We start from the raw sequence: 27081 nt of genomic DNA, 5'->3' as shown, positions 1-27081 counted from the left end.
TTCGATAGTCTCATAGTGTGAGACAGGTAAGTTTGGGACCAGAAAACGTTCTAAGCAGCAGTCCTTTAAATGTGCTGGTGGAGCCATAGGGTGCGGTAAGCCCGTGTAGAAACGCTGTCAGTACCAAGAGAAGAGCTGCAGCCGCTGCCATGGCAGAGTGCTGAGGAGCCAAGGCAAAGGGCTGTGTCTGTGTCCTTGTGATTACCCGGGAGTGCAAGGTGCTGGCGGTCATCTTGAACGAGCATCCAGCAACTACCCGGAGCGTAAGCTCCCAGCGCGCTGATCTGGCATCCTCGTGGCAACCGTGAGTGGGTCACTTGCCAAGAAACAGCCATGCTTTGGGGGATTTTTAGCTTTTGCCCAGAGAAGCAGGCAGGGTGTGTTGGATGGTGCCTTTTAAACAGGAGGGCTGGAAGTTGAAACCAGAACATTCCGTGGCAACTGGAGAAAGTTCTGAGGAAAGTGCTGTGAGAGAGGCAGGACCCCCCCTCCCCCTGCCTAGAGGAGAGACAAAGAACAGGCGAGGAGGGAACTGAAATAGGAAGCAGGAACCATGTCAGGAGGCTGGGGGCTAAAAGAAAGCAAATTAATAAACCAATGGGGGAAAGGCACACAACTGTCTAATGCCACTAGCAAAGATAAGCAAATTCCAGATTCTTTAACTGCTCCATGTGTGTGTGTGCTTGCAGCTTGGCTAGTGAGTTAAACATAATAATTTTCCTCACTGTAGCAAGTACAACTTGTGTGTCTGTGGCACACAGATTTAAGAGAATACGAGCACTGTGTTATCTATACAATAGGGTGTATTTAAGCTGGGTTTGTCAGCATTGCTACCACTCCACCTTGAATTTCTCAAGTATATGCTCCTATCAGGGTGTGTGCACACATAGCGCAGCAATAAAAAGTTACTGGTAATATTCTGACTGCGGTAGAGACAAACAGTTCTTATCAAAAGCAGGAGAAATCTGGTGTACAGGCTGAGGGCACTGTGTGGCCTTAAGTGTTAATGTAGTATTTTGGAAGTTAGAAGCTTGGTGCGCTCATTTGCACATCAGTACCCAGAATGCTTTTTCAGTTCCACCACTGTTTAATTCAAGTGCTGGGTTTGAGTTTTTGGAAGGCTCTGTAGTTTGTGATGCCCTCACATGTGCCAAGTTCAGTATTTTTCACAGAAAAGTTTAAGTGACGATATTAGATCGTGAATAGGTGGTCCAAGCGTTCTTAATTAGGCTTGATGTTATAAATGCAAAAAAAAAAAGTGTCCTTGAACACTTTTTTCCAAGCGTTGTCTTTAACAAAACAAAGAACTCTGTTTGGGGAACATGTGTGTGTGTGTGATGTGTGTGGGGGAGATGTTTCTTCAAAAGTAGAGAAAAATTCTTGTCTGAGACAGAAAGCAGATTTCAGCTGCAAATGAGTAATGATAACGATGATGTTGAAACAGCAGCTCTTCATAGAGACCTCGAACACACAGGGAAGATTCAGCACTAGGACAGTCCAGGCAACCCCGCGCAGTGAATTCGGCGGCGCATTTCGGAGCGTTTAACCCGGGCCCGGGGAAGGGTAACTTGAGGGAGCGGGAGCCTCGCCGCGCCGGGGCGTGGGGCGCTCCGGGGGCCGTGGGAACGCCGGGTGCGCGGGAGGGGCTCCGCGGGCAGCAGTTTCCCCAACATGGACGCACTCGGGGCTGTGAGGTGCCCGTGCCTCCCGCAGCCCCCGGCCCGCGGGTACCGTTCCACCCAAGCGCTCCCGAGGGGAGGGCATTTTCGCACTGGAAGAATTCCCGCTGTACCCCTTCCCTCCCCCACAATGCCGGCGCCTCGCTCTTCCAGCGAGGCTGAGAGTTGATCGTGCACGGGGGGTGGGGGTGAAAAATGCAATGAAAGACCGGGGGGAGGCCGGTCCGCGCTGCAGCCCCTGGCCCCTCTGGGATCGGCTCTCCTCAGGCGAGCCGAGGAGGTGGGGGCCGCTCTGCGCCTCTGCAGCTCCGGGAGGGTTTGCATTGGACGATTCGCGCCTGGGGAGGGGGGAAGGTTGCCTGCAGCCCCCCCCGCCGGCCCCTCCTCCTCTCTCCGGCGGGAGGGGGGCCTGGGGGGCGAGCCGCAGCCCGGATATTTGGGGGAGGGGGCGAGCGCAGCCCCACCACCCCCGTGAGCCGCGGGCGGGGGCCTCGCTGCCGGCTCGGCATTGGAGGATCGGTGCTGGGGAAGGGGGAGACTGCAGCCCCCAGCCCCCGCGGGCGGGCGGGGTGGGGGCCGGCCTGCTGGCTCTGGCTGCTCTTGCATTGGCGGATGCGGGGAGGGAGGGGGGCAGGAAGCGGGGGGGCAGGGGGGGAGCCCGAGTGGCTGGAGGGGGGGTCTCCGCGAATAGGGTGGGGGTCTTCTCGTCTAAAGAAGAGAGGAAAGTTTGCGGCGCCGGTGGTGAGGGTGCGTCGAAGCGGGCGGGGCCCGGACCGGGGCCGGCGGCGGCGGCGCTCGGTCGGGGAGCAGCAGCCGGGGGGCCCCCGCTGGATTTTTGTAGGGGGGGTGGTATCGCCCCCTCCTTCTCCTCCCCCCAGGGGTGAAAGTGCAAGAGGAAGTGCAGCCGCTGCCATCTTTCCTCCGCTCCAAACACACAGGGACGGACGGAGCCGGCAGCCGGGAGCCGCCGCCGGACCCCCCGTCCCTCCCGGCTGCTGCCGCCGCGCCGCGCGCGCCCCTTCCCGCGGCGGCCCCGCGGCCGCAGCGCCTCGTGGCGGCCGGGCCCGGGCGGGGCTCGCGCGGCCGCGCGCGCGCCTCGGCCGCCCGAGCCTTTTGTCTCGCCCCCCCCCGCGCCGCGCGAGCCCCTCGCGCCGTGCAGGGAGCGCCGCGCGCGCGCCGCCGCCGGCCCGGGCAGGGGGCGGGGAACGAGCAGGAGGAGGCGGCGCGCGCCGCCGGGCGGCCCGAGAGCGCGCGCGCCCCCTGCGGGCGCCGGCGGGGCGGCGCAGCCCCCATGGAGCGGGTGAGCGAGGCCGCCGCCTGCGGCCCCTCGTCGGGCTGCTACACCTACCAGGTGAGCCGGCACAGCGCCGACGTGCTGCACAGCCTCAACCAGCAGCGCAAGAACGGCGGCCGCTTCTGCGACGTGCTCCTACGCGTGGGCGACGAGAGCTTCCCGGCGCACCGCGCCGTGCTGGCCGCTTGCAGCGAGTACTTCGAGTCGGTGTTCAGCGCGCAGCTCGGCGACGGAGCAGGTGGCGGCGGCGCGGAGGGGAGCGCGGCGGAGGCGGCGGCCGGCGGGGCCGCGGCGGCGGCCGGCGGCGCCCCCGGGGGCGGGCGGGAGCTGGAGATGCACACCATCAGCTCCAAGGTGTTCGGGGACATCCTGGACTTCGCCTACACGTCGCGCATCGTGGTCCGGCTGGAGAGCTTCCCGGAGCTCATGACGGCCGCCAAGTTCCTGCTGATGCGCTCCGTGATCGACATCTGCCAGGAGGTCATCAAGCAGTCCAATGTGCAGCTCCTCGTGCCCCCCGCACGCCCTGACATTATGCTGTTCCGTCCGGGTGCCGCTGACCTCGGCTTCCCTCTTGACATGACCAACGGTGCCGGTTTGGCGCCCAATGGCAACGGCATCGCTGGCATGCCTGAAGACGAGGCCACGCGGGCTGCGCTCACCGCTGCGCAGTCCTCCCTACCCGTCCTGCAGGGTGTGGACCGCCTGCCCATGGTGGCAGGACCTCTGTCCCCACCACTGCTGGCCTCACCCTTCCAGAATGTTGCTGCTAGTGCCCCCACTTTAAGCACCAAGAGGGGCAGAGGGCGTCCCCGTAAAGCCAATCTCTTGGACTCCATGATGTTTGGTACCCCAGGGGGCCTGCGAGAGGCTGGTATCCTGCCTTGTGGTCTCTGTGGGAAAGTATTCACGGATGCTAACCGTCTTCGGCAGCACGAGGCTCAACATGGGGTGACGAGCTTGCAGCTGGGCTACATAGACATCCCACCCCCACGACTGGGTGAAAATGGTGTTCCTGGTCAGGATGACCCCGATGCACCTCGAAAAAGAAGCAGGACGAGGAAACAGGTGGCCTGTGAGATCTGTGGCAAGATTTTTCGGGACGTGTACCACCTGAATCGGCACAAGCTGTCGCACTCTGGCGAAAAGCCTTACTCTTGTCCGGTGTGTGGCTTGCGGTTCAAGCGAAAAGACAGGATGTCCTATCATGTTCGATCGCATGATGGCTCTGTGGGAAAGCCCTACATCTGCCAGAGCTGTGGAAAAGGCTTTTCCAGGTAAGAGAGTGCTTGTGTGGACCGTTGACACAAACAGAGACCTAGGAAGTTGATTTTCCTATCCCTTGGAAATGTACTTAGGATAGTTTGACTGTTCCACTTTAAAATGTGTCAAGGAATGAGACTTCCATCATTTCCTCTGGGATGCTAGTCTTGAGTCTCTTGGAAGGGTTTAAAAGTAATTAAGACATTGAACTGGGAGTCAGCTGGCTAACGTTCTCAGCTTTGTCCCAGAGCTGGTTGTGTGCGTGTCCTTGGGCAAGTCAGTCTCTCCCTCAAATGACCCTTCTGTGAAATGGGTATTGAAATAATTACCTGCCTCACAGAACTGTCTTGAGATCACCGATGTGTAGGTAGTTTGAAGGTGCTGTTGAAGTGCAAAATAATACATCTCAAGATGATTATTTTTCTCGTATCCATTTTAAATTTTCTTTTTCTTAACTTCCCTTCATTTCTCTTAGTTCGTAATGTTTTTTATCACCCAAATGTGAAGGAAGAGGTGAGATTTCAAAGGCTGCAGCATCAAGTATCTTTTAATACATGATCTTTGTGTCCTTTGGGTTTACATCCTTCTGAAGGGGATCCTGTTTCTGCCCTGCAACATACGTAAGATCTGTGCATTTAATGTTGCTGATTTTTTTGTTGTCGCTATTTGTGGGAGCTAATTTAATAAGTAGTTTGGTACACGTAGTTCTGTTAGTGGTATCTCATAGTCTGAGTTAATGAATTTGAAACTTTTTTGGAAGTTTGCTGTTCGCTTTGAGTGTAGAAGTAGTGGGGGGAGGGGGATGCATACGCTCTGCTATTTCTGTACCAGCAGTCGGTGTTCTACAGCAGTTGATTTGCTCTAATGTGAGGGAAGGAATCGAGATCTGAAAACAAGTCAAAAGGCCACCAGGCTGTGTAAATTGTGGAATTGTGCCCCTGCTCTCTTTTTGATAGAGGGATTTTGTGTTATTGAAATAAATTATGAAAATGTGGCCCCACCCCCCATTTTTCTTTTAAATCGGCAGTAATTAGGGATACGTATTCACAAGGACTGGAGATTCAGTGATGGAAGGTCACAAAATGAAAATTTCATCTGTGGCTAGAAGTGAAAGTACTTTTTTTATTATAGCGCTCCCTGGAATCGTGTGCCAAGTTTTATCGTTTTTACTGACACTTAAAGATTTCTGCTGTTGCGCTACAAAAGGTTTTTATCATTAAGGGGAAGTGAGAAATACGTGTTGAGTTCCTATTTTCCCCAGTAAGTTAATGTGAACAGGCGGGAATGCTGTTAACAACAAAACCATTTGCGTATCTGTAAAACCGAAGTATGAATGAAAACTAGAGACTCTTAAGTTTCAGTATTCACTCTTAGGAGCAGCCAGAGGAAGTTGGAAGCATGATGTCTAATTTTAGTGTCCTTTCCTGTATTCAGTAGCGCAGCACGTGAGGTTGCTGGGCTTGCGGTATCCAGAAGGACCCCAACCAGTCTGTCCGGTTACACCGCTCCAGCCCAGCGCTGGAGCATGGGGTTGAAGAGCCTCACTGCAAAGTCCAGCCTATTTTCTGTCTGCAGTGCGTGAATTCCATCCCGTGCCCTCTCATTGGTGCAGCTGGGAAGTTGGGGGAGGAGAGGGTGGAGAACTTGTTTCCAAGCAGTTTTGGTCTCATACAATGAAAAGCTTTCTTCCCACTAGGAGAAACTCCCACCAGGACAATCTGCAGCTCTTCAGTCCTTTCTTCTTCCAAGTAGGCTTTGCTGGTTGTAAAGAATGGTCTAACTTTTTATAATTTGCTCTTCCATTGCACCTTCTAGTTGGAATGTTCAGAGCACTTTATTTATATTAATGCAGTCTCCCTACCAAGTTGTAAGTTAGAAGTATTTTTTCATCTTGCAGGTGGAAAATGTGTCACAGCAACAGTTTAGTCTTTTTTTGCAAGAGGTGCTTAAAGTTGGCTTTTCACATCTGTGTTTAGGACATAAACCAAAAGGGTCTGATTTTCATATATTCAGCAACTGTAAATCAAAGTGTCCTGATTGTTAAGGTCCAAATAAGAATTTGGATGGGGACATGCAGGCTTGAAAATCATACCTTGTACTTCCTGTTTCCTCTGATCGTTCAGACATGATTTCTTCCTGAGAAAATGCTGCCTTTTTAGCAAGTTGGAGAGGGTACATAACAAAGTAGAGTCCCAGTTGTTGGCCATCTGGTTCTTGGAAAGTTAAAAATCACTACATTTGTCATAGATACAGCACTGGGATTTTTTTTTCCTTTTTTTTTTTTTTTTTTCTTGTTAAAATTGTAGCTTTATTTTTAGTATTTGTTTTAAGTGTGCTTATGTGTATTTTCTTTAAGGCCAGACCACTTGAATGGACACATCAAACAGGTGCATACCTCAGAGAGACCTCACAAGTGTCAGGTAGGAGCCAGACTGGTGTTGTGGGCAATCTTTGGCACTGTATTTATGTGTGCAGACAATTTTGAAGTACCAGTAGAAATACCATGTATGTGTGATTTGGGATAAATGTTTGTAAAGAACAGTGTTCCACAGTGACATCTGCTTTACATCCCTCCCGTCCCCCCTCACCTCATCTACAGCTTTGGTCCTCCTGCCTCCTCCCCTTCTACCAGATGTTCTTCCCTCCTGTGCTGTCCCCACCCTGGATCTCTTACCCAGCCACCTGGGCTTGGAGTCGATGTCACTGATGATTCCCTCCTTTTTTTTTTTTAATTGCAGTTGTTGCCATCAGGAGGCTCCAATGCTGACTTCATTTTTTTAGAATAACTTCAATTTAAAAATTAATAAATTGTAATTATTATAACTTGTCAAGATACTATTTTTTAAAATTCCATAGCCTTCAGAACATTGCACTGAGCAAAATTGGAAGCTTTTTTTATCTCAGGGAGCATATAAATAATGGCATCACAATATACTTTGTTGTACAATGTCCTAATGTTGTATATAGTTTTTTACTGTTGTTAAGGTTTGAGAGATCAAATGAAGAAAGATAATTTGTACTCCATTTATGGAGAGATTTAAAAGGTGCCTGGAAGTATCAATTAAAACAAAGTTGAGAATCAGCTTCCACCATCACACACTTCCATCAGAGAGATGTTGGGCAAACTTTTAAAGCAGTTGTTGGGCTAACAATCTCCATGCTTGGCTTCTGAAGAAAGATTTAATACTTATTTAAATAAGCTGGAGCAAGATTATCTTTTTTTTTTTTTTCTTTTGAAGACAGCGAAGGTTAGAGGATTTTTTCTTCTAATATATTTAACCACTAGCTGACTAGTTTTATGAACCTAGACAATCCTACATGATTGCTGCCTCCTGATCTGCATTGTTGTATGTTTTGAGACACCTATATTTCCTTCAACTTGTGAGAGTTTTGAAACATTTTGAAATTTTAAGAATTCTGAGAAGTTTTCTAGACAGCTGGAGCCATCTAAAGGTTTCTGTTGACATCCATATGATCTGTGAAAGCCCAGCACATTTGAAAGCCAGGCCACAGTATAGAGCTGTCACATTGATTTAACTCTGTCCTGTAGAAAGTCTTAGATTGGCTCGAGCTTCTTGAGATGATTTATGAGTTACAGATTTATACAAACTGGAAAATTCCGCTCATGAAAAGAATTCACAATGTGGGGACAGCAAGAGGTCTGTGGGTGAACTGATGATGAATGTTTGTGTCCCAACATGAACAGACACTCATCAGTCTTTGGCTAGTTGATACCAAGGTTACTGGGTGAGCACTGCTTACAAATACCACAGATAGCTATGAATTGTCCTTTTTCAGCTGATGACTGATAATTCTTTTATAGTTTAAAATTGATTTAAGAATATTAAATATCAACTCCGTGTGAATCGGAGGATACACTGAGAGCTCAGATGTAGAGAAACATGGAAGCTAACATGGCACAGCCAAGCTCAACTCCATTTCCTTGCACACATGTATTTTGTGATAGCAGTTTCCAAGAACAGTCTTTCTTGCCGTGTGTTGTCTAAAGTGCCATAACACTGTATGCACTGTTTATTTCCGTTAAAAGGTACAGGCTATAGGCTACAGTCATCAGGACAGAGTTGAGATTGTCCTTCCGGCTTGGGTTGATCTCAATTTTTGATTGCTTAGCCCTGCAAAGTTAATTTTTTATTAATCTTAAGGCACAGAAATATTGTTAATGACCTGTTGTGTGTCTTTGCAGAAAATGTTTTGTAATATCCTATCAGATTTAGAAAGTCTTCTTGAGTATGCACAGATCTGCTATACATTTTAGAAACCACGGAAGGGATGCAGTCACTGAAAACTTGTTTCAAGTATGAAAACTGATGTATAAATTGATAAAGTTCTCCCTGTGATTATCTCATAACCAGTTATGCATCTGTTCCATTATATGTATCTAACAGAGGATCTGGCCACCAAGAAGGAAAATATCAATGATGTTTGCCCATTTTCCATTCTCTTTTCCCACTGATTTTGTTTGGCAAATTAGCTCCCCCTGAGAGCAGCCTGAACAGCATTGAGCATCCTTTTTGGATATGTTCAGTTCCTGTTGAAAATTCCTGTTATTGTCATGCTTTGTTTATGTTTACTGGAAAAGATAATTACTCTGTCAGTAAACAGAAGAGCACTCCAAAATCCTCTGTTGTAATGGCATTTTTGCAATTTGTGCTCTGTTATGATTTAAACAAAGTGGCCATTTACCTGAGCTCTTAGGTGTCTGTGCAAACTGGTGATAGGTAATGTTCTGTTGGTGTGGCATCACAGGACACTTTGGAGTACCAAAATGAAAGTGGGAAGGGTCAACCCAACTTCAGAATAAACGAAAGTATGAGAAACAGGACAATTTGAAGCTGAACATCCCTTCAACAGCTGTAGTTTTCAGTGCTCAGTTTGTAATCCTGCACTCATCCCCCTGAAACAATGGCTGTGCTTCTCAGATCTTTCACAAGTATCTTAGCTTGCAGCCCCTCTAGCACCTCGAGCCAAAGTCTTGACTCCAGCTTTTTCATTACTGTTAAGATAGACTCAGATTAGGGAATATCTCCACAGAGCCAAAGCAGCTGAGATATCAGATCCAAGAATGTGCCTTGGTGTCCAGGCAAATGGCGCTCTGGATCTTTTTCCTTGGATTGTTGCACTGGTGAATTTCCTTTTTTCCCCCCAGTCTGACGGTTGAGTTCTGGCTGTAGGAGAAGGAGTGAGTCAGTTTTATGGCCAGAATGGGGCAGCTCAGTTACTGACCCCGTGGGATGGGGTGAAGCTGTCAGCTTTGGTGTGTCCACGTGTGAGAGTCAGGCTGCAGTTTGGGAGCAAACAGTGATCTGAAAATCTGTGGACGTGAAAGAACAAGGGGAGAAAAGAGACGTTTGCTCCTCTTAGAGACAAGACAGGTTGTTCTCCCGGCAAATTAAATAAAAAATAAAAATGCAGGTTAAATTAAAGCACAACTTAATTGGCATCCCAAGTCCGGTGCATATCCCATTGATTTCAATGCAGAATGAGTTTCTTCCTGTCCTAATTTCTCTTACTTCCTGCCTATTAGCAGGAAAATGGCAGCCACCATGGAATAAGCTCAGAGACATCCACATCCATAGAAAAGTTGAAACTTCAAGAGGTATTTCTTAAACAATGTTTTTTAAACTTTATATATTCTTTTTGATCTATTTATATACCTGTGCAATGTTTGATAGGAAAGCACTGGAGAGTTTTCTTCTATGATTAACAATTAATGATAAATACTTAGCACTCATTTAGTACTTCACATCTTTCATAAAATAGAACTTTTTTTTTCTCTATACCTTTTATAAATATTAACTATTTGAATATTAACTTTGGGGTTTTCTTTAACCCTAGTCCTGTCTCCCATTGTTATGATTCAGCTAAACTGGTTCTTGCTTTCTCCACTGGACTTAATTATTGTTTTTAAGCTTCGTTGCAGATATATTTACTATATAGCTTATCCAAAGGTGAGCTTTACACAACTCAGCAGCAACAGTGAGAAATCAAACACAAAAATTATTATGTTGCTTTTCCCTAAGCTTTCAGCTTGCTAAGTCCACTGTGGGATAGATTTGATTTTTCTTCTGGCATCGCTGTATTTATGTGATTTGTCTCTGGTCTGCTTCTTATCAGCTAATGCACTCCCAATGCTCGAGTATGGACCTTCCTGCAGCTCCATAGCTTCAGTGTTATTGATGATGGATCTCTTGGCTGTTGTTGATAGTCCAGTCATATATCTTTAGTCGATATCCAACAGATTGATTAGTATCAGTGCTGCAATCCTGCCTTAGAAGAGTGCTTACCTCTAAGAATGCTTTAATAAGTGAAAGCTGCACCTGTTTTGCTCAGCGCTGTGTACTGAGATGAAAAATGGAGAGAAATCTTTCATGTTCAAGAATTTGCCTCTTAAACCTCAATACTTGTAATTTATAAGTCTTTGTCTGGTGGGCCTAGTTAAACTGTGTATGTCGCAGAAATCCAGATAATTTTATTGTTGCCTTTTTAATTTCATTAAGTGCTGATCCTCTGAGGTGTTAAGTCTTGTACTTGCTGTGGAGCAGCCTCAGCTCCGTGGGAGTTTTCCACACTTAAGCATCTCACAGGATCAAATGAGTGTAAAGCCTGTTGAAATTGATAGGTGCTTTTCCGCTACCTTCAATGGTTTTTGGATTAAGCTCTTGATGAACTGAATTTTATGTAATTACGTTATCCTCTTCTGTATTATCAGTTTCACTTATTTGAGTTATAATTTTGGAATTTTACTAAGATTGTTACTTTAACAAGTCTTATCTGTATTGAAACAGTGGCTTAATTACACACTGATATTTAACAATACAGATTATACCCAGTTCCCAAAACACTGAACAGCCTCATATTATTTCTTTGGGGATTCTGGTTATAGCTCTTAAAACTGTGTTATTTTATATGAAGTTGGTGTAAACAAAACACTGTATATTCTTGAATGTCACTGCTCTGGCTTGGTCTGGCCATCCTGATGTGTGTTTGCTTTTGTTTCTCCTCTTGCACTTGTGAAATGGTTTAGACTATAACTCTAATACCTTGTGCGGCCTATTGCTGGTGATTTATTTCCCTTCACACATTAGAGACAGAGCAAGCTTTCAGAACTGGCAGGCCAGTGTAACAGGCTGTGGGCACAGCCTGCCTGCCTGCCCATTGCTGGGGTTATAAAAATGGGAGAGAGCCTTCACTTATCATACACATTTCAGCTGGAAAGTGGGCAAAGAGAGCCAATATTATCTTATGCCAAATCAAGCTTGTTTTGTGTAGTAAGTGGAATATGATACCTTGACCAGGGGTAAGTTAAAACAGATTACAATGTCATGCAGTTATTTTGATACCTGCTCAGTTTTGAGGCTTCACTTCCACGGTTTGTCTGCACTGCTGCTGTGGATGGTGGGATGACTCTTCTACTGTCTCTCATATTGTCATCCCAGATAATTCTCTGATCCTTTGTTGGTATGTCTTCACACTCCAAAAGAATTCTGTGTACTGAAGTTAGATTTTTCTCATCAGAGTAGAATTTAGGAAAATGACAGAGAAGAGATTTGAGTGGTTTAAAGTGATTGTAATGGCTCAGTGAAATGGCAGAACTTACTGTAAATGGAGCAAAGTGGTTTCTGCTATTTCTTCTGTTAAATATTACTTAAAATTTCAGTATCTTCATCCTCAGAAAGGAGCTAAAGCCTTACAAGTCTATCCTGGTGTAAGTTTTACTGTCTGTAGAGTGTCAGAGCTGTTTTCTTGCTGCTTTAATTCTTTTGGGTAGTAACACCACATCTTGTGCAGTATGTTGGTGTTCTGAATTTTTTATCTGGGGGAAAATGGCTTGTGCATCATGTCATTTCTTGTGTTTGCACAGGACCTAAGGTATTTTCTCTAAAGAATACTAAATATATTCAACAATATCAATGCCGTTAGCAGAGTCGCTGAGTCACATGGTTCTCGTTATACCTGCAGACTTGTAATGCTTCCTTTGCCACTCGTGACCGGCTGCGCTCGCACCTGGCATGCCATGAGGACAAAGTTCCGTGCCAGGTGTGTGGGAAGTACTTGCGAGCAGCATACATGGCAGATCACTTGAAGAAGCATAGTGAAGGACCAAGCAATTTCTGCACTATCTGTAACCGAGGTAATGAAGAAACTCTTTTTTAATTCCAGTGGGATGGGACAGCACTCGAGGGGAGCTGTAAGGCTGCGTGACTCTGTGCAACAGGAGGAGGTTGTACCCTGTTCGTGTACATACTCTGCTTTTCCTACTCAATACTTAACCCTGAAACTGATGGGGTATAGGTCTGGCCTTGTCACATGGCAGATCGTTCCCAAAGAAACGAAGTTTAAATCTGAAGCAAATTTTATTTGCTGAATGGCCAGATCATTTTACAGTAACCATGATAAATTGCCTTGCTGCTGTTCTACATACATCTGGGTTGTTTTCCTATACCTGATTAGACTTGAGCTCTTGCAGTCAGTTTGGAAGAAGAATGTTTCTTTGAAATACACATCAAGTTGAAAAGCATGCAGTGAACATAAATCTACATTATGTTACTAAGTCTTAACCTCCTGGTGCAATAGAGTCAAGCTGCTTCTCCCTCTTTACACAAGAAATTGCTTTGTACTAATGTACATTTCTAAAGCATACTTTGTAAAGAGCACTAGAAATGTGCTTTACCTTTATTTGTCCAAATACGGCTTTTCACTGTTGGAAGGGACCCATAAAGATCACCGAGTCCAACTCCCTGCTCCATGCAGCACCATTTAAAACTAAACCAAGTGACTAAGCTTATGAAGCTTTTCCATCTCTTTGTGGTACTCCTCAGTTTGAGACAATTGGAAATTTAGGCTTTGTCAGATGTCAGGCAAGCTGGAAAAATTATTTTGACTTACTGTGTCTTTTTTTTTTGAGGGATTAACTCACAGCTTCAAAATGCCTTTTTGGCTCACACAGGTTTACATAGCTAGTAGGTGTTAGAAGAGGTTGCTGCGGTGTTTTGGGACCTTGTTTTTCCTGATGAGTCTTTTTTCCTGACATGTGTTCTGTTTTCTAGTTTAAGAGAGGTGAAATCTTTTGAGAAAATAAAGCTCTTCTGTGTTTAATATGCAGACTGTACAGGGAGCTTTTGGAGTTGATGAATAATGAGACATTAAATTGCAAGGGAGGTGTTTCCACTGGTTGAAGAGTCTGTAGATCGTGAAAGTGATGTTATCAGTGTGAGTGGAAAAGGCATCTGGGTTGAAAGTCTGCAGGTTTTGAAGCTCCAGGTAGATGGTGTGAAATGAAGCTTGCCCTCCTTTTCAGCTCAAGGCCTGGCTTCTGAAAAACTGCTTAAGTTTATCCCAGTTCTTTTTGTGACAACAACAGGGAAGATACTGTTTTGAGATCCAGGTGCTATCCTGCTCTCCTTCCGTTGAGCACGGTGCCAAACAGAAACTCAGATGGGTTGGGAGCAATTGTCTTGTTTTCACGATTTGTAAGCCTGAATTTCGGCTTAACTACCACTGGATGTCACTGCAGCTCTTTGGAAATGGAGCCAGTGTGACAAAGACAGACCCGGCAATCAAACAATAAAATGACTAAGTGGTTTATTCACATTTTACAAGTCTAAATGTACAGTGGCAATTTAAATAAAATACGTACTTCTCTGTAGAAGGATAAGGTACCTGTTGTACAGCAAACTTTAAGCAATTACTTTCTTCTTACAGTTCGTGTATTTCATGGGAGTTTTCAGAATTGTCTGTTGGGAATTTCAGTTTACATCAGGATTTAAAAAATATAATAATGAATAATGTTAAATTTCATAGGAAGTGTTAAAATTCGTAGGAAGGGGAAGCTACAGACTGGATTTGTCAAACAATTGTGTTGTAAACTCATTGTTTTATGCCATAAATTTTGATTATAGATCTATGATCAATGACAGAAGAATTTTTAATCCCAGGTGTTCTAGAATCAAAGTATAATGCTCATTGTTTTAAATAGGTGGTGGGTTTTGTTGTTGTTGTTTGTTTGTTTGTTTGTTTGTTTTAATTGTAGAGCCTGGCAAGATTAGGTCTAATGGAAATTTTCTGGATTAGAAATATCTATTTAGTAGGCACTGGTGCAGTCAGAAGCCAGACAGTAACCTGATCACAGCTGTGCCATGGCTGAGGTGCTTGCGCAGTGGGATTTTGTTTATTCTTCCCTTGGCTAATGTGCTGATGTATTTTTTAATGGAAACTTAGCTGGTTTTGGATATCGTACTTGCCAGCTTCTGGATATAGTAATTGTCAAGCAAGAATGCTCTACAAGCTCAAGCTGCTTGTGGAGAATTCGGGATGTTGGCCACTTAAAAAAAAAATGGATGAAAAGGTGACTCTACACAGCTCAACACTCCCAGTGTTAATGACAGAGCTTAGACTCCTCAGTTTGTCCCACTGGACTGAGAGCTTTTCTGTGGAGCTTAATGAAATGTCTCATGTTGTTTTAAAAGTTTAATGGGTTTAGGAGATGGGAATGGATCTCAGTACCTGGCAGAAAGCAGTAGGCAATGGTTTGCCATTTCATGTGGATTCATTTGTTGATCATACTTTCACTATGTGGCAGCATAATTTTAAAAAGCTGCAGCTGTGATTTTGATGTTTTTTTCAGGTTGTTTTCTTACTCAAGGGCTTTATGCTTAGAATAATCATGGAAGCAATTAAATCTTGTTAAATCAGGGAAACAGTGAACTGGTTTTGGGGTTTTTTGTGTTGGTTCTTTCTTTCCCCCTGGGGTTTGTTTTTCTTCTTTTTTGGTTTGGTATTTTGTTGGGTTTTGTTTTTTTCTTAAAGAATTTGTCTAAAATGTGCTTAAAAAAACCAATCCTCAAGCCTCACTTTTTAAGACAAATTCTCTTTAATCGGTTTAAATAAAGAAGACACGCTCCTGTTGCGTTGTTACACAATCTTCTGTTACCAATCTTAGGAACTTTATTTCCTTGTGTGGGCTTTTTCAGAGAATTCAAGAGATTGATGCCTTTGGCAGGTCTAGAGCTGGTACTTAGTGATAGCACCTGCAACTCAGAAGTTTGCGTTTGTATTTCAAACACATACACGTTGTTTGTTTCACAGAATCAAATTAGTTAGGAAAAGGGTAAATATTCCAGTCTCAAATGAGAAATTCTTTTTATAATTCTGAGTTTTTAAAAACTATAAAAATTCTGAGTTCTTGTACATTTTATAGCAGACAGAGTCCATTAAAGCAAGACACATTCTCCTCATGTTCCAGCTAAATCCAACTACAATTTTTGAACAAGGAGCATCCTGCAATTATTTCTGTAGTTTATCTCCTTTTATCTAAGAGATCAAGGGATAGGTCCCATATATATAAAAGAGATAATTTCCTCTCTATACATATTTTTAATATTGCTTTTTCTGGTATGAAGAAATAACCTGCCCTGCAAAGTAGAGAAATGTGTATGAGTAAAGCAATAAATACATTCCTTCTCTGAAAAATACTGCCACTTCATCCTGTGGATTAGTCTGACTTTGCTCTGAAAGAGACTTTTAAGAGTGAAGGATTATGGTCTGTGAACCCCCGTCTTCCTAGGCATTCATAATTAAAGTCTGGTGGAGATAAAAAGGCTAGTGCTAAGTGCTTCAGGAAAAAATTAGGATAAAAACGACCCCCAAAAAGTCTCCCTTTAAACAGTTTCCCGTGAAGCAGTTGGCATTCTTACGGTTTTGATGGAAGTTGATGACTCACATGTTCATTTGCCAAGTGCATAAAGGGGAGCTAACACACTTTGCAGCAGTTTTCAGTATATAAAACAATGTACTCTCCAAATAGAACTGCAGAGCTCAGGAAAATTATTGTGTGCAGAGATTACAAGTTCAGACTTTCCTGTCTCAGTTGTGGTGTAGAAAAGCACTGAATACCTGCATGTAGTCCTTTTTAATGGTTGGCAGTGAGATTTTCATGCATTGCTCCATCAAAGAGGTTGGTCTCAGCATGCATGGGGTTATTAGCCACGTGTGTGAAATAGGGAAAGTACCTCATAGATGGAAGTGTCACCATTACATCTGTACACTGTGCCCTTTTCTCTACGAGTCCAAGACTGATTCTTTCAGTTCTACACTGAATTTTTGGTGTTTGTAAGAATTTTCAATGCAGCATTTTGTGCGTGAGGGTAGGTCTTGCATTATTTCAGAGGATAATATCCTTACATTAATTCCCCAGATGACTTGGCTTTGATGATTCTGCTCCCTTGTATTTTGAGAGTGGTATGTTCTTGGTTTCTTCAGTTGTGATGTATCTACTTTTCTGTACTTTTATCTTCAGCTCAGGGGTCCACAGGAATGACCTCTTGTTCATTCTCAGCAGCCTGCCCCTTTTCCCTTCAGCAGGTTGCTGGGGAGTTCTTGCTTTGCAGGTCCTGTATATATAATTCTTAATAAACCCTGGATAAAAGTCGGGGTAGAGGGATATTCTGTGTGCTAGGCACAGGGAAATCTAATGTAAGGCCACATCCATTATTAAATTCAGCACCTGAAACTAACAGCTGCAGTCAGAAAATCCAGCCCAGAGAGGTGTGTAGTGTTTGGTTTGCAGCCTTCCTAATACATTATTATATATCATCAAATATAAGTGTAGCTAAATCACTACAAAAATGGCTTTATGGTAGAATATCTACTCATATTTTAAGCAAAGTATTGTTATGAAAGTTCTCTTGCAGGGACTTGTGCTTTAAATTCTTTTTAAAAATCTAGCGCTGGGTTTTCTCTCTCCAGAAAGGGAAGCTGCAACTCTGGGTCTGTGATGGTGAACCTTGTGTTGTGTTCTTAGTTGTTAGTGGAAATGTTTCTAGCATGAAAGTGCCGTAATGCTCTGTCCAAAATATAATAGCAAATTTAGCTGGGTGGTGGTGGTAGCTTTACCTCTGTAGGAAATCTTTAAAGCTCTGTCCTCCTTGTGCCTCATATGTGGTCCAAATGTTCTAGTAGTAATTGCAAATCATATTGAGGTTGAATTTGAAAACATTCCAAAGTATATGTGAGATAATTTATTGTATTAAAGAAAAACTATATATTTGTGAGACTTAAAAAAAAACATTTTAAAAAGCACATGCACAAATGTAAAAATCTGGTTTGTTCAGAAATCAATTGTTTGATATATATGTTTTTATTTTCAGTGTTTGATGCTTACAGATCAGAGCTAATAAAAATATTGAAATTCATTTTTAGTACTTTTTGTTAACTGTAAACAAAATATGAGTTTAGTATATTTTTTTAAACTCAGGATGAGCTGACTGCAGGAAATGTTTTTCAAAAATTACTATAGAGCAAAACTGAGCCTTAAAAAGTCAATAGTTTCAGCTTTCTGCCTTTTAGAAGTCACTGTAAGTGCTAGAAATCTAAGGGGAAAGCACTTAAAAACCAGCGAGGGCTGTTACTAGATAGCATTCCTTCAGATCTTAACAGCATAAAATCAGCTAATTGGAACTATCTTCCAAAGTATTATCAGATGGCAAAAGCATTTTTAATTAAAATAAATAAAACAACACAAAAATGGTGAAGAGACATGGGTGCCTTTTTGTATAATGTCTCTTCTGCCTTTTTTTCCAGAAAGTTTCACCTGCTAGGTTTGCTTACACAGAATTTGTTTTTTAAGGAGGCTGTTCTCTCTTTGTGACTAACAAAAAGCAAACTCAGTCTGATGGAGAGTGTGCATTGCATTACTGCCCGATGATGACAGGACTCCTATGTGAGCATGTCACAGGGAGCTGGTGGAACAGCAGCTTTGCAATAGGGAGCAGGAGCAAGAGAAGGATTAAAGGAACAGGGAAGGCAGATGTGTGTCTTTGCTGGTGGCAGGATCTCATCTCCTTTTATCTTGTTTAGGTTTCTCCTCTGCCTCCTACTTAAAGGTCCATGTTAAAACCCACCACGGTGTTCCCCTTCCCCAGGTCTCCAGGCACCAGGAGTCCATCCCGAATGGGGGAGCAGCGTTCCACTGCGTCAGGACCTATGGCATCAAAGGCAAGAGACTCGCTGCTCTGCACCTTGCTGCTCTGTGCAGAGCTTTGTGTTGTGGGGTGTTGGGCTGGGCACGAGAAAGGGGAGGGAGGAAGGACAGGGAGAATACTGGAGAGAAGCTCAGGGTGATGCAGAGAAATTCCATAGCATCACATAGGATATCACCTGGCATTGGATGGCCGATTGATTAAGGCTAGGGGAAGGAAATGGACACAGAAGAGTATGTGTAGTTTTGGCAGGTTCTTCGATTTGGAAAATTGAAAAAGCCATGTTAGTTCATCTTGACCCTCTTCCTTGGAGCAGTCAGCATCTGAATTTTGCCTGAGGACGAGTTCGTTAGTCCCACTCCACTTGAATCTCGTGCCAGTCAAACCCCGTTTCTGGTTTTCATAGGAGCCATACTGTACCTGCAGCCAGCTGTCTGTAGCTAAACCTACACTTCCAAATGCAGTTGTTGGGGAGGAGAGGTAAAGGATGATAGCACTGGTGCTTTCTTGTTGGTTTTGACATTCATTTAACTTGGGTGGGGAGAGAAAAAGATGTTGCTGTAAGCATAGCTGGGGAGTATTTAACTTCTGAGTAAGTAAAGCAGTGTGTTTACCTGTGTAGAATAGGTTTTTGCTTCTTGGTTTGAGCTGTCAGTATTCCTGGTGAAAGTGGAACATCAGAAAATTCTTCAAAGCCACGGGTTTTCTGTTTTGTTTTTTTTTGCCCAGGAGAACACAAGGGGCTGGGTTAAACAAAGTCTGTGCCAGCAGAAAGCTCGAGTTGTGTATTTTTTCTGTTGAAGTTTTGATAGAGTTACTAGAGAAGCCCTTTAGTTTTGGGTGGTGTGCTGACTTAATTCCAGCTCAGTGGTGTGTTGATTTCATGCATATCCTGTTAGGTTTGTAACGCTGAGTCCAGAGCAAATCTGTCTTTTGGGTTGTGCCAAGTGGTTCTTTGGTCTCCTAGAGTTAATAGTAGGTACAGCCTGTTTGTATTCAGAGACTCCTTTAGTGAGCACGTCTGGGTTTCTCACGCTCATTCACATGCACTGAGCAAAAACGTGTGGACAAACTTCCTTGGCATAATGCCAGAGGAGAATGGGGAAGACTCCAAACATACCAATGGCTTTGCCAGGACATATATCCAAATGAGTTAAATACCTCTCTGCTGTTTTACACTGCAGTATTCAAAGACAGAACAATTTTAGGTTGTGAAGTTAACTTCTAACAGTATTGCACTTGTGGAAAAGAGTTCCTTGAGACTAAATGGAATTGCACTTCTTAAATTGCAGTGGCTCACTGCTGTTTTGCTGAGTGTTTCCAGGTTTCTTCACATCTTGCTGCAGCCTGTTGTACTTCATGAAGTTTCTAGGCTTTCCCCCACAGTATCAACAGCATTTCAGAAGTGTGCAAGTGAATTGCACAGTTGAAAACTCTTCATTAGGTCCATCCTTTTGTAGTGTCTGAGGTGTAAACATTGTGAGACATCCTTGGGATTCAAGAAGTGTTACATAAACCGGAGACCCATTATGGTTGCATTCAGTATCGCGACAAATCCCTAATGAAACCCCAGCTGTTGCTCTGGTGGCAGCCTGGTGGTTTGGAAAGGGGACCTATGCTCAAGGGCTTTAGAATATGAGGGATTGGATGTTAAGTGTGTATCATTCTGTTGTGACAGGTATTAACGTGATCAGGTGATAACCAATCTAATTTGTTTTTATGCATGTTAAATATCTTCCTTTGGGAACTAAGATTCTGAAAACTTCTCTCTTTTCTCTTTCCTGTAGAAGGCCAGAAATGTTCACATTCGGACCCGATTGAGAGTTCTGATTCATATGGAGACCTCTCTGACACCAGTGACCTCAAGACTCCTGAGAAACAGAGCACCAATGGGTCCTTCTCGTGTGACCTGGCAGTCAGCAAAAACAAAATGGAGACGGAAGGAGAGAAGAAGTACCCGTGCCCTGAATGCGGCAGCTTTTTCAGATCGAAGTCTTATCTGAACAAACACATACAGAAAGTTCACGTCAGGGCTCTTGGTGGCCCTCTGGGGGACCTGGGTCCTGCTCTAGGATCCCCCTTCTCACCCCAACAGAACATGTCTCTTCTGGAGTCGTTTGGGTTTCAGATCGTCCAGTCAGCATTTGCATCATCCCTAGTGGATCCAGAGGTCGACCAGCAACCAATGGGGCCAGAGGGGAAATGAGATCAGTTGGATCTTAACAAAGCAAAGCAGCAGTCTGGCTATAATGATAAGATGCTGTGAATGAAAGAGGAAATAATGAAACTTGGTTCTATAGCTGAGAATTTTTTATTTGTTTTAGCTTCCCTCTTTGTCTCATTCCTTACCCCACCTTTAAGCCTTCACTGGGGAGAGGGAGAAAATGCTTCTTTAGCTGATAAATTACAGAAGATGGTGGCCTTGAATAGGAGACATGACCCAAAACGAATGGAGCTTTAGAGGCTGCTGCTGGTGTTTTCTTTGTGTTTTTTGAGAGCAATCGAAAGTTAACCAGCACTGCTCTGAGAATGAGACAGTCCTAGTGACCGAGGCACCTGGGGAGCTGCAGCTACAGGGAGCTGTGATTTTGTTCTCTCTCTATTCCCCTGCCCTCCCTAAACTCCCCCAGAAAAACAGTAAGTTTAAAAAACAGACCCATTATTGAATATAATGCTAAGTAAAATGCCCCATGGTTCCTAGCAGGTTACAATGCAGTTGTCCTTTTAAAACCGTAAACGTTGAAAGAAGGTGAGAGAATTTGAACCCCTTCTGCCTTTGTGAGGCTGTGAGTGCTACAGCAGGACTGAACTGCTGAGAAAAATCACCTTTCAGAACAGGTTGTTTTTATTTCTTTTGACCATTAAACTTGCTGTCAGGTTTTTAATTCTTTCTTATTATTATTATTTTAGGACCTGTTGTAGTGAATTGCTACTGAAAAGCCAGTCTAAGGCGATACACAGAGCACTCGTAAAGCAGCAGTCACATTAGGGTTAGTATTAATTTTTTTTTTAGATGTACCATAATTAATAACTTGGCTAGTTGGTTGTTTTAAGTCTATGAAAGAAATAGTTTTTATGAAAAAAAAAAAAAAAAGAAAAAAAAAAGAAAAAAAAAGGAAGGAAAAACACGATTACAGTCTGGTTGACTGGTGCTCATTTTTCATGTGGGGACCTAGGGGATGAACATGATCAGCTATCGGGTTAACATTATGTACCACTGACTTGTTTAGTGTGAATAAACCCAGGGGTTCACAGAGTGATTTTGGTTTAATTGGATTGGACTCTATTAAAGAAGTTAGTATGTTACTTTGCATCCCCTCGTTTTGTCTGGTTTTTGAGCAATTGAGCCACCTGTCCAAAAGGTGTGCAAATGAGAGCCAGTAAATACTGTGTGAATCCCACTCTGCACTGTGCTGTGTTCTCAGTGAGCTGGGCTTTTTGGCCACAGTCGTGCTCTCCTGATCTGTCTCTAGTCAGGTTTGCAAAAGCTGCTGTTACTCCTTTCTTTTCCAAACGAGAAGGGTTTCTAGTATAAAAGGTGGGAATTGCAAACAGCGTATCTTTGAAAAAGAATTGATTACAAAATGCAAAGAAGCTGCATTCCAGGCTGTTGGACATTCCATTTAATCTGAAAATACCACTTGTGCAGAAATAATGTCCTTTCTTGACCCTCCCTTTCCTTCCATGTAACTAGTCACGGTTTTATGTACCAAACCCAGGTTTAAATGTTGTTTAACACAGGGTTAGGAGTTAGGAATACTCTGAGTTTTAATTATGGTTCTGCTGTTGATGCTCAAGGTCACATGGAACAGTTTCCTGAATTTATTCCTTAATTTCATAACCTGTGGAGAATCTTCTCTACATCGCAATTGTTGAGAGGGTTATTGAGCAAAGGTTTAGCAGTGATTTGGTAAACTGCTTTGTGTTCTGAATGTTTCTAAAGGCCACTCTGGAGAGCCCATGTCCTGCACCAAACTTGCATCCCATGAAACAATATCTATCTCCATCATTAATATAGTGCTGGAGCAGGACAGATCCCCTTGGACCAAGTTCTGATTTGCTGGTCTGTGTAAACGTGCACAGAGACAGAAACTGTTATTGTACCACAGCCTGCATTTCCCAGGTGCTTCTAATCCAAACCCTGTAGCTGATGCTTAAGTGATACTCCCATTTTGTTTTTATGTTAAAATTAGAGAGCCCTTTGTGAGTATGGATTTTGGAATTACATTCTAAATTCTACAGAGTTAAAAAACCCAGATCCCTCTTGTAAGAAGCTACTTTTTGTACTTCTCTTGACTATTATAAATCAAGGATGAATAATCAATGGCTTTCTCTTTATAGCACCAGCACTTTCTAAATTGAGAGCATGTTGCAGTGGACTTGATGTTTTGCTATTAATCTGTGTTGGGAGACTGAAGGACATGTTCTTCTCCAGTCATCTCCTTCCAGAATCCTGGAATAGGTATGAGCCTCATTTAAAAGGAAAAACCAGTGAAACTAAACCCCACCACTAAATCTTCATGGAATTGCTCTTGTACTGGTAAGATTAGTAGCCAGGTAAAACCAGAACATCTTAGAAAAGTGACAAAACATTTTAAAATATCTTACAAATCTAGTGCTGCATCAAAAATAAAAAAAAAAAAATCAGGGGAGAGTAGGCTTTCCAGTCAGCATAACAATTTGTTTGGATTAGCAAATGCAGCTGCAGTCACTAATTTACTAATAGCTCATAACTAATCCACAAGGGAGATTTCTGTTGAACTGAGGCTGTATGCTGAAAGGCAGAAGTTTTTGTCCCCAGTGTTCCTATATGCACTCAAAGAAGGTGCATTAGTCATAAAATTCAACTCCAAAAGCTAAGTCCAGAGTATAGAATGCTTTCACCCTACATTTAGCTCCCCTTACTTTAGTGTTACAAGTGGGTTGAATTTTGGCTGTATCTATTAGAATTTAATTTTGAGTGCTACAGAATTTGACCTGGTAAAACAAAAGAAAAGCCTTTATCTGAAAACGAAGCCTTCTAAAACACTGTGTATTCTGCTTGTCAAAGAAAATGCTTACTAAGTTGTCATGAATACATTGAATGAAAACTACTTACTGCTCAGTCTAGTGGACAGGGAAACAATTAGGCAGGAGGTTAACAATCCTGAAATGACAGTTCTGGATTATCCTAGTGTAAATGGGAGAGATTTGTACTAACAGAGGAGGCTGGTGCAGGCTAGTGCCAGATTGGGCAGATCTTCAGCTGTGGTGTGTTTTCAGTGCTTTTTGCTTCCTTGGGGGCATTCTGTTCCGTTCTGGACAGTAATTTAATCTACATGCAAGTTCTTTCTGTTCTTTACTTTGGGAAATGCCTGTTTCTCATAGAACATGAGACAGATCCAAACAGAAAACTCACAAGTTCAGAGTTCAAAGGGAAGTATGCAACATGCCCTGAGCTGCAGTTTGTTGCTGTTACATTTTATTTTTAATTGGTGCATAAGTGTATAGACGATAGTTCTGATTTTGGGCTGCCCTCCGTTCCTTGCCTTCCCTTTTGGAGGGACTGCAAGCCAGTGTTTGAGTTGGTGCACATATCAAGAAGGAAACTTCAGTTCATGCAAATTTATAGAATCAGACTTGTAGTATTTGTTTAAATTATAGGAGTCCCAAAACCTCTAATCAGAGGCTCTGAGCCTTGTGTATTAGGTATGATGAAAACACCTTCAGTCATTCATAATTTAAATATTAAAGACAGACAAGAAAGGAATAGATGCTTATAAGACAATGAGTGAAAGATAAAGGACTAAAAAGCACTTGCATGCATGCTTAAGTGTTGTGTTAAAAGTGGGGGCACAAACTTCTCAGGCTTCTTTCGTTGACTGAATTTATAAATGTTAATCCAGAACAAATGCAATGGGAATTTATTCCATGCTGAGTTAAATTAAGTGACGTGACCTTGCATTTGTCGTGTCTTAAATGCGTGCAAGCAGTGCGGCTCACCTGACCCACGGCAATGTGCATGTGAGCTCTCAATCCTAAGTGATTTGCCCATGATGATATGGGAAATTGATAGCAGAACCAGAAATTGAACGCAGATTTTTCCTTCTCTCAATCCAGTGCCTTAATTATAGTAGGGCAAAGTATTATGTGTTGGGGGGATGATTTTTTTGTTTTGTTTTTAAAGCCTAGAACTATTAAGATGGTATGGAGTTGGTCTTCCTACCAATCTTTGGAATAATTGTAAATGCCCAGTCACAATTTTAGACCTGTTTGAGTGCCAGTGACTTAGGGAATATTTGTTATTTCCCATGTATTCCCTGAAATTATTGTTCCTCCCTCAACTGCTGTCAGCAGTAAGGAATGACTTGAATAGAAGAGCTGTGTAACTGAATGTCTATAACTCAACTAATTGAATTGCTAGTATGAAAGCTAACCTAGATTTTGTAGGCTCTGTTGTAACTTTAGTGTCTTGTTTTTTCACTAAATCTTTGTTCCTAGAATTCAATATCTAAACTTACGTCTTGAGTCGGGAGTGGGGTACCACTTTCAGCTTTAATTTTTTTTAAGGTGCTTGCTTGAGGAAGTAGATGCCAAAGTAAACTTCAAAGGAACTCCAGACTTCAGTGTTGGAAGAATGAATGGAGAGCAAGAGCTCTCCTTGGGTTTCATGAGAGATGAATGGACAAAGTGAAAAACAGCCACCAAAATTCTAAGTAATGAAACAGGAAAGGCTTTTCTTTTACCACCCACAAAAATAATAAAAGATTTTCAGTTGTGACCATGGCAGAAAGTCTGAGAGCAAGTGCCAAACAACACCATGGAATGTGCTGGCTTTTTCAGCGTTATGATTATACCTTAACAGCATTGTCAATACCCGAATGTAAATTAAGCCAGCTTAGTACTGCTCACCTTTTTCTTGGGCACAATACCTGAGTTTTATTAGAACAGGGCAGAAGCTCACAGTGAATCGCTGAGCTTAGGCTCTCAGTTCCACCCTGAGAGACAAAACAAATGAGCAAAGAGGGGGGAAAAGAAATAATAATAAAAAAAAAACACTAGGAAAACTTAAAAAGGAAAACAGATCCTGGAAGGCTCCAGTGTCTGCTAAAAGAGCCACGTTTTTTTTATCCTGAACATCCTTTTCAAAACAACATCCTTCAGCTGTTGTGAATGAGCCCTTGGGAACAGATCTGGCTTCCAGCCCAATGTGCTGCAGCTCCCTGTCCCTGTGAGAAGGCAGCATGTTCCAGAGCCTGGGACCCAGAGGGAGGGGGCAGGCAGTGCTCCTGGGCTCCAGGACAGCACCAGCACTGGCAAAGTGTCATCTGCCTGCTGCTTTGACCCTTGCCCTCCACACATCCTGTGCAGTGTGCTGCCTGCTTGGATGTGTGCAGCTCTGCAAATGTTGGCTGTTAAACAAAGCAGGGAGCTGTTGGGCTAAAAAGAAAAAAGAGAAAGCACCGCTTAAGAGGAGTGCTGTGCCGTAACTCAGTGATGCAGCCCAGGAGCGGGAGCCCTGGCTGTGAGGGGTTGTGGTGATGGTTGGAATGGTTATGGCACATCAGTGAGAAGCCACAGCTGTGCACTCTGTGGTGGTGGGCAGTGATGGCCTGTTTGCCAAGAGTTAACGCCCTGTGTCATCTCTAGCCTCTTCCCGTGTTGTGTTCCTGTCTGTAAGATGAGATGATGATAACCTTTGGGTGAGAACGTGCCAATATTTCATTGACATGCCAAATTGTGCTGCACAATTGTGCTGCTGAACTCTGGCACAGATGTTTGGCCTCACTGACTTCAGGTGTAATGCAGAGTTAAACATCTGGCCACATTTTTCCTGAAAGGTGTGATATTTAAATTTATTTAAAGACTGCCTGGCACTATTGATCTGCTCTCAGGGTTTATGTGAATGAAGCTTTTCCTGGGTGGCCTCCATACTTGTACTGCAATTTTGGAGACCTGGCAGTGCTCTGAGCCGAGATATGCTGAAGGAAGGAGGTAACTGGAGTCTCACTGATGTTCCAGTGACTCCCTCCCAGCTCCTGTGTTCCATGTGGACCGTGGAGTCACTTCATGCAGCCACTGGCAGCCATAAATGCTCTTGAGCATCTTGCAGTCACATTGTGACCTTGGGTAAGCGATTTTATAACAAATCAATCTCATGCTTGCTAATACCTTTTTGGCTGCTGTGTCTACAAACTGGTGCCTTCTCCAGGCAAATTTTCCATGCCCTCTGCAAAGTTGTCAGACTGACTGCTGGCTCTTCAGGAACCAACCAAGCCCTGCTCTTGGGCTCAGAATTTTTCTTCGGTACTGTTGTAATCTGAAAATTTGCTGCAATTAGTGCAAATACCAGAGTAAGAGAGAAAATAAAAGGCTGTTCTTAGATGTCTTGTAGAGTGAACAACTGAAACATGAGTGTGGGATGAGCCAGGAAAACTGGTATTTTTCCCTGACTGCACGCCATATGGAAGAGACAGTGCCTTGGAAGGGAAGGAGCAGAAAAGTTTGCCATTGGCTCTGATGAATCCCAATCCTGCTTCTACTGAAGTTGTTGGGAATCCTCCCATTGTCTTCAGTGGAGCAAGAAAGGATCTTAGGTGAGGATGGATGACTCTTTCCCTACTTGAATGAAGTCTCTTGCCTATTTATGGGCCTGCTTCTATTGAAACCGAGCCTGTTTTAGCCTTTTTGGGTTCTTAGGGACCTGTTTGTATAAAGCAACTTACCTACCTATCTTTTTTTTTTTTCTATTGTGTGTATTTTTTGTATGTTCTGTTGGAAGGTGAAGCCTCTGTAGAAGGGGATGCAAAACCTGATTTTTAAATAGTAATAAACCAAAAGAGAATTAAACTCTGCAGGCTGCATGCAT

The 27081-nt window shown here is 43.4% G+C and overlaps 1 protein-coding gene across 6 annotated transcripts; it reads left to right on the top strand.

The window, feature by feature from the left end:
- The first annotated feature begins 2970 nt into the window (after window positions 1–2970).
- Window positions 2971–27058, top strand: PATZ1 (POZ/BTB and AT hook containing zinc finger 1). Of its 6 annotated transcripts, XR_005703441.2 has the most exons (7): window positions 2971–4250; window positions 6593–6656; window positions 9782–9853; window positions 12217–12388; window positions 18112–18249; window positions 20021–21223; window positions 22575–27058. XR_005703441.2 is itself a non-coding variant. In XM_040081181.2 (6 exons), the coding sequence occupies exons 1-6, from the start codon at window positions 2971–2973 to the stop codon at window positions 20437–20439; spliced, it is 2145 nt and encodes a 714-aa protein (XP_039937115.1). In that variant the 3' UTR covers window positions 20440–27058. The 6 variants fall into 6 exon arrangements, 5 of the variants coding, with proteins under 5 accessions (XP_039937115.1, XP_039937117.1, XP_039937118.1 ...); XM_040081181.2 differs by having other exon boundaries at window positions 20021–27058; XM_040081183.2 differs by lacking the exon at window positions 9782–9853 and having other exon boundaries at window positions 20021–27058.
- The last annotated feature ends 23 nt before the right edge of the window (window positions 27059–27081 follow it).

The sequence above is a fragment of the Hirundo rustica genome, chromosome 17, assembly GCF_015227805.2.
Source record: "Hirundo rustica isolate bHirRus1 chromosome 17, bHirRus1.pri.v3, whole genome shotgun sequence".
Lineage (NCBI taxonomy): Eukaryota > Metazoa > Chordata > Aves > Passeriformes > Hirundinidae > Hirundo > Hirundo rustica.
Note: the sequence above shows the minus strand (reverse complement) of the source record. Positions and strands in the feature narration are given on the sequence as shown.